Source organism: Cebus imitator, unplaced genomic scaffold (assembly GCF_001604975.1).
Source record: "Cebus imitator isolate Cc_AM_T3 unplaced genomic scaffold, Cebus_imitator-1.0 Scaffold322, whole genome shotgun sequence".
NCBI classification, from domain to species: domain Eukaryota; kingdom Metazoa; phylum Chordata; class Mammalia; order Primates; family Cebidae; genus Cebus; species Cebus imitator.
The window spans coordinates 1023957-1035807 of NW_016107637.1; the positions used below are offsets into that span (position 1 = coordinate 1023957).

At 46.3% G+C, this 11851-nt stretch overlaps 1 protein-coding gene and 1 long non-coding RNA gene across 4 annotated transcripts in view; both read left to right on the forward strand.

The window, feature by feature from the left end:
* The window catches only part of DIO1 (iodothyronine deiodinase 1), a 19575-nt gene extending 11049 nt beyond the window's left edge, over positions 1-8526 (forward strand). For 2 of the 3 annotated variants that reach the window (XM_017504430.2, XM_017504432.2), the window contains exons 3-4: positions 4167-4366; positions 7379-8526. In XM_017504430.2, coding sequence (XP_017359919.1) covers positions 4167-4366; positions 7379-7447 — 269 coding nt within the window. In that variant the 3' untranslated portion in view covers positions 7448-8526. Of the gene's footprint in view, positions 1-4166; positions 4367-5692; positions 5746-7378 lie in introns of all 3 variants that reach the window. The other variant, XM_017504429.2, reaches the window with a different exon arrangement.
* Positions 8527-10281: 1755 nt separating this feature from the next.
* Positions 10282-11851, forward strand: part of LOC108286535 — a 17478-nt gene continuing 15908 nt past the window's right edge. The window contains exon 1 of the long non-coding RNA XR_001817956.2: positions 10282-11342. This is a non-coding gene — a long non-coding RNA (uncharacterized LOC108286535). The remainder of the gene's footprint in view (positions 11343-11851) is intronic.

Sequence of the window (11851 nt, forward strand, 5' to 3'; positions counted from 1 at the left end):
TTTTTTTTTTTTTTTGAGACAAGGTCTCATTCTGTTGCCTGGGCTGGGGCTGGAGTGCAGTAGCACTCACATGGCTCACTGCAGCCTCAACCTCCTGGGCTAAATTGATCCTCTTGCCTCAGCCTCCCGAGTAGCTGGGACTGCAGGCATATGTCACCATGCCCAGCTAGTTTTTTTGTATTTTTTATAGAGACAGAGTTTCACCATGTTACTCAGGCTGATCTCGAACTCCTAGGTTCAAGCAATCTGCCCATGTTGGCCTCCCAAAGTACTGGGATTAAAGGTGTGAGCCACTGTGCCTGACCTATATGGCTGCTTATAAAATACATCCTAAGACTCTAAGGGACATTACAGTTCACCACTGTCGGTAGTTCCGAAGCTTTGGTAAGCATCAGGACCACCTGGGGTGCTTGTTAAAACAGACTGCTGGACCACACCCCAGGGTTGAGTCCATCTGGGATAGGGGGCCCCAGAAGGTACATTTCTCACAAGTTCCAGGTGACACAGATGCTTCTGGTCTTGGGAGCACACTTAGAGAACCACTACTTTAGGCCAACTTTTACCTGGGAGAAAATCCTTTCTACAGCCCCTAACTGGTGGTCACCCATCTTCATTACTTCACAGGAAATCCTGTTCCTTTGCTGGACAGCTCTGTTCATGAGAAAGTTCTTCCTTATAAAGGGCAGACACGTCCCTCCCTGAAACTTCTACACCTTGGTCTAGAAGTTGTAGAAGCCCACTGAACTTTATAAAAGGGTCAGACACCCCTCCATCTCCCTGATCTCCATGGGGCTTGAATCCATGAGTTTGGCCCAAATCTTAAATCTAGAGATTGAATTAAAGACAAGAAGCCTGGTGTGGCCAAGAGGAACAAGAGTCATGTGCTCATTCATCTCCCCACAAGATGGGAGAGAAGCTGTCTGACTCATTTCTGTCACCCAGCACCCAGCAGAGTCCATGTCACACAGTCAGAGCTCAGTAAAAGTTGGGTGAATGAGTAAGTGTTTAGACCAATATAAACTTTCCTGGTTTGTCTGTGTGTTGTAAGCACAGAGATTACTACTAATTAATTCTGAGCCAAGTTGGACCATCAGTGCTCTTCCCAGTGTGGTCCCTAGATGCCTGGTTTAGAACCACCTGGACTGCTTATTAACAATGCATATTCCAGGGCCCCACCCAGACCCATTACATCTTGATTTATATACACCTAAAGGTTTAAGGACTGCTTTCAACTTATTATTGTGTTCATTTAACTGGCAGCTTCTGTCCTCAGTAAGACTTTGGGGCAACTTAAAATATTAGCACAAGGCAATAGGTAAATGGAAGTCCATCATACCATTCTCTCTACCTTCATGTATTGTCTTACTCTGTTTTGTGTTGCAATAAAAGAATGCCTTAAATGGTATAATTTATAAAGAAAATATACTTATTTAACCCATGGCTCTGTAGACAGAAGTTTAAGGGCATGGCCCTGGCTTCTGGCAAGGGCTTTTGTGCTGTATCCTGACATGGTGGAGAAGATCAAAGGGGAAGTCAACACTTGCGAAGAAGAGGCGAAAACCTGAGGGGGTTCCTGACTTTATAACAACCACTCTCACAGAAATGAATCCATTCCTGCAACAATTAATTCAGACTTGCAAGAGTGAGAACTCGAGAACAGCACCAAGCCTTATATGAGGGATCTGCCCCCCATGACCCAAACACCTTCCACTAGGCTCCATCTCTCAACACTGCCACATGGGGGATCAAATTTCAACATGAATTTCAGTGGGAACAACCAAACTATATCCAAAACGTAACACGTATATATGGAAATTTCCATAATAAAACTTAAAAAAAATAGCCTGGGGACCAGCACAGCAAACATAAGCACAATATAGCTCTTTGTTAAATATCCCTTTGTGAGAGCAGCAGCCATCAGTTAAAGAAACTTTGGGCAGTGAGTGGCATAGGTGTTTGTAGTCTCCGTGGCAGTGAAGAGACAATACCTTGATGTCATCACAGCTGGCAGTTGAAGTTCAGCCAAAGCTAAATTAATTGTCTTGGGGCAGCACTTCTCAAACTTTAATGTGCACTCTGGTCACCTGGAGATCTTATGAAAATGCAGATTTTGGCTCAGGAGGGCCGGGCTGGAATGGAGCCTAGGTGAGGTAAGGCTACTGGTCCAGGGCCACAATTTGAGTAACAAGGTCCTAAAGGATATAGCTTTAATCTTTAAAAGAACAAATTACCAACTGCCACAAGAGGAGTTGGATCATCATAGAAATTGTTTCCTGGTCCTGATACCTATCCCTTGACCCATTTTTCCTAGAGTCAGACACGGCAAATTTAACCCTTTCCAGAACCCAGAGCTCCCCACCTCAAGCCACTGAGGAAAGGCTTCCTGTACCTGTCCCGACATACTAGTTTTTCTGCTCTGTGATTTACCACTGCTAATGCAGACAGTTCTTCCTCCTCCCCATCTCCTTCCCAAGGGTCTTTGTTTCTGTCAGACAGAAGTAGGTGTGGCCTGAACCTCAGAAATAAAACATAGCCAGTGTCCACCAATCCTAGGGGATCTGGGGTCTGTGTCCCAAATTAGATGGCCTCCTTGTCTCCACATACCACATTTGTCCAGGTGGAATATGGGGAGGCATGAAGTGTGGTGGAAAGAACACAAACTTTAGAATTTCAGACCTGAGTGTGAATTCTAGCTCTATTGGCTTCACCTCTGCAGTGCTTCAGAGTCCACATGACCTTGGGGCAAGTAGAAGGGCAAGGCCACCAGCAGTTTATGGTTATTTTTTTCAACTTGTGGGCCATTGTGCGTCTCTCAAGGACAGGCAGGATGATGGGTTGGAGGGTAGTGTGATTAGAAGGCAGGGAGACTGCTTAGGAGTGCATGGGAACAAGGGTAATTGCCAGGCTAGCTATTGTACTTGGCTATGAGCGCACCCTGAGTGGCTGATCTTACGGCTGTCAGCAGAGCTCATGCAACATCAGCTGCAGTAGCAGAGGTAGTAGTATCTGAATTAAGAAAAAAGAAGGCCCCACTCTGCTTACTCTGCAGGTGGGTGGGTCAAGGAATCCGAATATTTCACCCATCTGGCTGGAGCAAAAAGCTGGAGTGATGGGGAGGAGCCAGGTCACTGAGAGCCTGGGGGACGACACAGAGGAGCTTGAGATTTGTCCTGAGGGCAGTAGCCACAGAAAGATCAAAGATTAGGCAGGAGAGTGACATGCTCAGATGTGCTTTTTTTTTTTTTTTAAGACATAAGTTTGCTTTTGTCACCTAGGTTGGAGTGCAATGGCGTAGTCCTGGCTCACTGCAACCTCTGCCTCCTGGGTTCAAGTGATTCACCTGCCTGAGCCTCTCAAGTGGCTGAGATTACAGGTGTGCACAACCACGCCCAGCTAATTTTTGTATTTTTAGTAGAGATGAGGTTTCAACATGTTGGCCAGAGTGGTCTCGAACTCCTGACTTCAGATGATCTGCCCGCCTCAGCCTCCCAAAATGCTGGAATTACAGGCGTGAGCCACTGCACCCGGCCCAGATTTGCATTTTTGAAAGAACACTGTGGTGAAGAATTAGGAGAAGAAAATTGTTTAGACTCTGGAGAGTAGTACTTAAAGTTGATATGAATTAGAATCATCTGGAAGGCTGTTAAAACACGTCTGGGTCCCATTCCTAGTCCATCTAGGCTGAGGCCTAGGGTTTTCACTACTTAACAAGCTTCCAGGTGATGCTGATGCTGCTGGTCTGGGGACACACACTTAGAGAACTACTGATCTAGAACCTTGCCTCTTCAAGTGTGGTCCAGGCACCAGCAGTCTTGGCCTCCTGGAAGTTAGCTGGATTCTCAGCCCCACCTTCGACAGACTGAATCAGAATCTTACTTTACCAACGTCCCCAAATGATGCATGCAAATTTAAGATCAAGGAGTGCTGGTTTACTGGACTATTTCACATTGAAGAGCAGGGGGCCTGGCAGCCAAGAGCCCTGGGCTTCACTTTTAGATCAATCACTAATTCCCAATGTGACCTTGCATATTCAACCATAATAGGAAACTAGGCCAATCATTGCCAAGGGCTCCTCTGAGAACCTCAGTTAAAAGTGAGGGGCTATTTAGTCTGCAGAAAGTGTGTGCCATGTCAATGGAACTTGGTGCCTGGCCTTTCTCTTGTAGATGGCTGGGCTTTTAAGAACAACGTGGACATCAGGAATCACCAGAACCTTCAGGACCGCCTGCAGGCAGCCCATCTGCTGCTGGCCAGGAGCCCCCAGTGCCCTGTGGTGGTGGACACGATGCAGAACCAGAGCAGTGAGCTCTACGCAGCACTGCCGGAAAGGCTCTACATAATCCAGGAGGGCAGGATCCTCTACAAGGTGGTGACCTGGGGGCAGGGGGCCCAGGGAGGGCAAAGGGGCCCAGGGAGGGAGGGCATGGTCAAAAAGAAGGCTTTGCATCAAGCAGAACTGGATTCAAATCATCACCCAGTCATTTACCAGCCATGTAAGTCCTTTTATTTTTGGAGTTTCTTCAGTTTCCTCTTCTGCAAAATGGGAATGTTGGTCCCACCTCACAGGGGATGAAATAATGTACTCAAAAGTCCCTAGCATTTGGACTGCAGCTGCATCCTCCTGGCTGCCTTTTGAACTCAGATAATGGCCCAGTCCTGGTCTGGTTTCAAGCTGAGAGACAGAGACTGTTGTTTTTGTTTTTTGGGTTTTTTTTTGAGACAGACTCTCACTCTGTTGCTAAGTCTGGAGTGCAGTGGGGTGATCTTGGCTCACTGCAACCTCCACCTCCCAGGTTCAAGCGATTCTTCTGGCCTCAGCCTCTCAAGTAGCTGGGATTATAGGTGCATACCACACCTGGCTAGTTTTGGTATTTTTAGTAGAAATAGAGTTTCGCCATGTTGGCCAGGCTGGTCTTGAACTCCAGACCTCAAGTGATCAGCCTGCCTTGGCCTCCCAAAGTGCTGGGATTACAGGCATGAGACACCGTGTCTAGCCTGTTTTTGTTTTATAGACAATGTTCAGAGAGGGGGAATTGACTTTGCCAAGGTCACACTGGTCAAGGCTCTGATTTCAATTCTAAATCCCTTGATGGGGTGGGCCAGAAATGAGAAGGTCTGATGCTGCTAATATCTGAGGCAGGCCTGAGCCTGGGCTGGTGGGGTAGAAGGCTCAAGGGGAATGGAACCCATGGTCTGGAGCTGGAAATGCTAGATGCAGGGATGTGAGGCAGAAATGCAGTCCAGGCTCCCTTTCTTGTGATTGTTTCCTCTGAAGAGTTCCATGCAGGTAGATAATGAGGTCAAAAAATCGAGACCATCCTGGCCAACATGGTGAAACCCCGTCTACTAAAAATACAAAAAATTAGCTCGGTATGGTGGCATCACCTATAGTCCCAGCTACTTGGGAAGCTGAGGCAGGAGAATCCCTCGAACCCAGGAGTCGGAGGTTGCAGTGAGCGGAGATCGCGCCACTGCACTCCAGCCTGGTGACAGAGTGAGACCCCATCTCAAAAAGAAAAAAGATTCCAGCCTGGTCAGGGTGAGGGAGGTAAGTGCACAGCCTCTGACCCTTTAGACACAGTTGTCTTGACCTCCCTTGAGAAGGTAGAAACTACATCTTAAAGCTACTGAAGGGATTTCCAGCCTTGGGGAGCAGATGCAATCAAGTATGCGGATGTTCTTCTGTCCATAGATCAAGATCAAGCTGACCCTACTTATTCAGATGAAACAAGTGAAAACTTGCAGGTAAATTCCCCATGGTGCAAAGGTCACAGAAGAATTCAGGTCCTTCATCCTTCCCTGTACCCTGAGACATGGTTCAGGCATGACTGAGGCAAGCTGGGCACTGAGTCCCTACCTTGGATTAGGCCCTGTGCAAACACCAGAAACACGAAAGTGAATTAAAAATGACCCACATCTTACTTCAAGGTACTCACAGGCTGAGGGATAAGGAAGACCCAAATAAGACTGGTACAGTGTCCCAACTGCTGTGGGACTCCAGAGCAGGGGTCAGCACGCCTTTTCGGTATGGGGCTGGAAAGTAAATATTTTCGACTTTGTGCCAAGTCATCCCTGTCGCAACAATTCAGTTCTGCTGTTATAGCACAACAGCAGCTGCAGACAGCATGCAAATGAAAGCATGTGAGGCATCGGCTCCGACCTGGCTCTCAGGCTGCACATTTTTCAACCTCTGGGGAAGGGTAGGCTTCTCAGAGGAGGCAGCAATTGCTTGGGCCTTGAAGGATAAGGAGTTGGCCAAGTGAGCACGGTGAGTGAAAAATCACTGCAGCATAGGGAAGAGGGTGGGCAGAGGCACTGAGGCATCGTAGGGCAGAGCATGAATAAAGGATGGGGACACTGGGGTTGCAGGGGTCTCATTCTGGACCAAGGGGTTTGGCCTTCATCTTAACACAACAGAGAGTCACTGATGGGTTTGGAGCAAGAAAGAGGCATGATCATACCTGTATTTAGAAAGTTCACTGGTTCGGCCAGGTGCGGTGGCTCATGCCTGTAATCCCAGCACTTTGGGAGGCTGAGGAGGCAAAGGCTGCAGTGAGCAAAGATTGTGCCACTGCTCTCCAGCCTGGGCAACAGAGCGAGACTCTGTCTCAAAACAAAATACAACAACAACAACAAAAGAAAGTTCACTGGTTCCAATGGCCAGGCATGGTGGCTCACGCCTATAATCCTGGCACTTTGGGAGGCCAAGGCAGGCAGATCACTTGAGGCCAGGAGTTCGAGACTAGCCTGGCCCATGTGGCAAAACCCCATCTCTACTAAAAATACAAAAATTAGGCAGGCATGGTGGTGTGCACCTGTAATCCCAGCTACTCAGGAGGCTGAGGCATGAGAATCACTTGAGGCCGGAAGGCGGAGGTTGCAGTGAAGAAAGTTCACTGGTTCCTGGATGAAAAATGGACTGGAGGCAGCAGGGTAAGGACTGGGGATAAGTGTGAGGGTGACAGCTGCCTAAGCTGTGGATGAAAAGGGCAGACCTAGGGCAGTAGAACTGGAGAGGCAGAGATGGCTGAGGTAGGATGGGTAGAACTTGATGTGAGGCTGGAAAGGAAGCTTAGGCCAGTCTGAAGGTCTGATGATGGAAGAAAACCTTATTGTATAGGCCCCTTCTCTTTCTGAAAGTCTGTGTCACTTTGCGTCCTTTAGTTTTCCTCCTACTTCTCTGTCCAGCCTTCCTGTTAACTGCTGATGGCACTGTAGACACTTTTTCACCCACCTCACAGCTGCAACTGCCATTGAATTAGTCATGCTGACGACACCCACATAGACATCATTTGACCAGATCTTGCAACTAAGCTCCAGACCTACATGTCCCTTACAAGTTGGAAATCTGGGAATGCCTGATTGATTTCTCTTGCAGGGTAAATCCGGCCCTTGGAACTACAATCCAGAGGAAGTTCGTGATGTTCTGGAAAAACTCCATAGTTAATCTGGACGATACCTCAATTCTAGGTGACCAACAGGAGGGCTTCTCAAGGCTTGCCTCTCCCTGAGACCCAGCTGGCTTTTACCTTCGACCTGTGTCCCTAACTGAATCACTAGCTCAGATTTTTCTAACCTAAGCAAACAACTCCCAGCTGCAGAATACAGGTCACAGCACCCAATCAGGACAAACTGTTATCATCAGAAGATGACGCAACACTCGAGCTGTTCAGGCCAGTTTCCTGTTGAGGAAAGTACAGCTTCACACTGCTCCCACCGTGGAGACCACATTCATTGCACACTGTCTTTGAGAGAGCAGTCGCACTCCACAGGCACACTTCTAAGGTACGGTGTCTCTCTCCAGCCACTCTGATACCACGTCATTCAAGCTGGCATTCCTTCTACTAGGGAAATTCATTTTATCCAGTTTGAATTTATGGAATTGATCACTTAAGACACTAAATTGGTTTTTAGAACCAAGTATGGGAAGAATTCCCGTTGTCAGGAAGAGATGAGGAGTTGGAAGAGGAGGGATTAGAAACAGGAGGAGGCAGTCATCCTCTCCTTGCCAAAAGATTTAAACCTGTCTATGCTGGTGGTGATGATGGGTAGGTTTCCATGGTAACACATCTCTAATTTTACCAGGGAAGAGAAGAGGAGAGTACTCGCTTTACCATCTTCAAATATATTTTATAGAAATCTAGCTCCCTGTACCCTGAAATCTTCCACTAGCCTCACTTTTCAACAGATTCACCTCTAAGGGAGGGTTGGCTTCCCAAAAGCATAACCTTGACCAAACCAAACAACAGGCACCAGCAATGCTGGCATTCAGTTACGCAGAAGCTCCTACGTGAAATTCTGTTTCTCCGATTTCTTCGTAAGTCTCTTAATGGTCATTTGTGTTAGATTACATCAAACTAATGGATAACCATTGTTATTCATCTGTTTTAACTCTGTGTCTTTACATATTTGTTTATGATGGCCACAGCCTAAAGTATACACGGCTGTGACTTGATTCAAAAGAAAATGTTATAAGATGCAGCAAGCTAATAACAGAATGATTAAAACATATCAGGCTATTTTGGATGGCTTCAGTGTGATCTCAATATTTTCTTTTCCAATTTGTATCGGCCCAGTGTAATCTGACCAGCAAAAATACCATTTGCTGGAAGAGCCTCATTCGTGGGGAAGAACATTCAGGCTCTACGTTACATGTTAAATGTGGTTTTATCTTATGAACTCCTGCTAGAGTGAAATAATTTTCACATTGGAATCAAATTACCTTTACAACATGACATAAAAATGAAAGGCCTTTCGCTAGCAAGAGAACATATTCTCTTTAGCTCTACTTTAGTTGCTACAATGTTAATATTATTAATGTTGTCATTTTACTCTTTTAAGAATAGTTATTATTGCGGGAGGCTGAGGCAGAAGAATCACTTGAACCCAGGAGGTGGAGGTTGCAGTGCACCAAGATGGAGCCACTGTACTCTGACCTGGGTGACAGAGTAAGACTCTGTTAAAAAAAAAAAGTTATTATTAATCATCTACCAGGCACAGTAATTTTCAGATATATTATCTCATTTAATCTCTCAATAACTCAAAAAGGAGATGATTATCCCCATTTTACAGATAAGGAAATCAAGGCTCAGAGCGTTAAGTAACTTGCATAACTTCTCAGAACTAGTAAGTAACAAGCTGAGATTCAAACCGGACCTCTAACTTCAAGGCCAGAGTCCTAACTCTGTTCCTGCCAACTGGGCGACTTTGCTTAAGCTGCCTTGGTATCTTGACCTATAAAATAGTGTGCCTACTCTCTAGAGGATTCATGAGTAGAGCACTCAGAACTGTGCCTGACTTGGAAGTGTCATGGAAGTGTTGGCCATTATTATTACCATCATTATTGTCCCACAACTGCTTCCTCGGGCCCTCTTTTTGGGGGTAGGAGTGGAAGGAAGACAAGACAACAGGGACACTGAAGAAAATTTCTCCATCCTGCCCAAGCAACTGATAACCAATACAGGCATTGAGTTTGTGAGGCTATACTGAAAATGAGCTGTGAGAATGACGGGGCTGAAACACAAATGAGCACTCACTGTCCCTCCTAAGTACTAAGTTCCACAAAAGGAGACAGCATACAAGGCAATGCTCTTCTGAGTCACTTCTCCGATGGTCCTCCAATTCATGTCTATAAATGCACAGAAATCTCCCAGTTTTCAACAAATAATAGTAGCTGGAACTGAGGAGTTTTTCAGAATGATAAAAATGGATCTCGGGCTTTCCAATTTGATTTTTTTCAACTTATTGCATCAAACATTGAGCAGATTCTTTTCTGGGTGCAGAGTTATGCAAAGATGGATAAGGAACAGCTGTTGTCCAGCAGCTTAATCTCACAGGGGACCAGACATACGCTCCAATAATCACAACTCAAGGTGGAATGTATGTTAGAGCGTGGTGAAGACTAAATGCTCAGAGGGCACCGAGGAGACAGCAATCCTCTGCGCTGGGCGAATCCAACGCTTTATGGAGCTGGTGGCATCTGGGCTTGGTCTTCAAAGATGCCCAGTACTTCCATAATTTGGGATGGGGGCCTGGAGGAGATGGGAAGGGAGATGGGCATTTCAAGTGGGGATAACAACATGGGCAGAGGTGGAAAAAGGACTATGTGGAGGGGACTGCAAGAGGTTTGGACTCAATTCCAATCCTTTTGTTTTTACAGTTGCTAGTCATATAGGCCAGTGAAGTTGAATGGTTCTCAAACTTGGGCATGCAACAAAATCGCCTGAAGGGCTTGCTGCAACACAGGTTCTTGGGTCTCATCTCCAGAGTTTACAATTCAAATAGATCTGGGGTTGAGCTAGGGAATTTGCATGACTAACAAGGTCTCAGGTGAGGCTGATGCTGCTGTCCCAGGAACCACACTTTGACAACCACTGCTATGGTAGGTGGTGTTGGTGCTCTGCCCAGATGCCTTTTACCAAGTCATTACACTCATCCGTCAGCTGCTGTGAGTGTTGGCTGCTAATGGCTCACAGATACACTCTTTCCTGAGAATGTGCCCTCTTGATATTATGTCCTCCACCTGAGGGTGGCCCACAGCCAATGACTGATAGATTTGAAATTCCAAAGCCTGCTCCCTTGCTGCAAGGTGGGGCAGTCTACTTCTCTGGTGCCAGTCATGCTCCAGAGCTCCCTATGGGATCAGGCTGAGGCTAGACTTCAGCTGAAGCCATGTGTTTAATTTTTCCCTCTGCCTGCTCTTGCTTCTCTCACTTCCTTAGAAGTTCCTCCTGAGACCACTCCCTCAAGAAATCACTCTTCAAAGAATCCTTGTCTGAGGCTCTGCTTCTAGAGAACCTGGCCCGGAGCAGTCCCCTTCTGGGTCTTTTCTGATTATGAGTCTTCTTTAGTGGGGCTTGTTATCTGCTGAAACATAGTGTGTGATGAGGAGTCAGTGGGGGCAATCTGCAATTTTCATTGATATTTGCTGTCTTGAATAGCTTATTATTAAGTAAATTCCTTCCTCTGGGCTGGGGCTCACAGAAATCCCCATCAGTTACACTTCCTTTGCTTTGGATGCTTTTTCACCTTGTGCTGTGGATTGAATTGTGCCCCTGTCACCTCCAAAATTCATATGTGGAAGCTTTAACCTTCAGTGGTCCTTTTATTTGGAGACAGGGCCTATACAGAGGTAATGAAAGTTAGATGAAGTCATAAGGGTGTGGCTTTGATATGACAGGAATGGTGTCCCTTAAGAGACACTAGAGAGTGAACTCTCTGCACCCACATGAAGAAGATGTCATGTGAGTACACAGCAAGATGGCAGCTACTTACACTGCAGGAAGAAAGAGTTCACCAGAAACTGCCAGCATCCTGATCTCAGACTTCGAGTCTCCAGAGCGGTGAGGAAATAAATGTCTGTTGTTTCAGCTACCCAGTCTATGGTATTTTGTTACAGCAGCTGGGGCTAAGACAATTTCCTTCATCATGCTTCACCTCCAGCAGTCTCCTCTGGTGTATCCTGCCTGATTCTCCTCCAGCTCCATCTTCCCTGCCATTCTGTTATTAACCTCGAGGCTCTCTGGAGACATTCTCCATCCTCCTGAGCCACCTGCAGCCCTCTTCAATCGAATCAAGGGACTGCTGGGTAAGCCTTTCATAACTATGACATGTTTAATAAAGTCTCGAGCTTCAAGAAAACATGTCAGTTCTCAGCTTCCTCCTTCACCAAAATCCTGATTTCACAGTACTTAGTGAGTAGGTGTCCCAGTTTGATGTTAGGGGGTTATAATGCTTCCTTTTTTTAATTTTTTTTTAAGCCCAAATTCTAATCACTCATTTGAGTTACTCATCATCGAGTTCTCCGCATGTACGCACAATGCATGCATTAATACACTCAACTTGTTTTAGT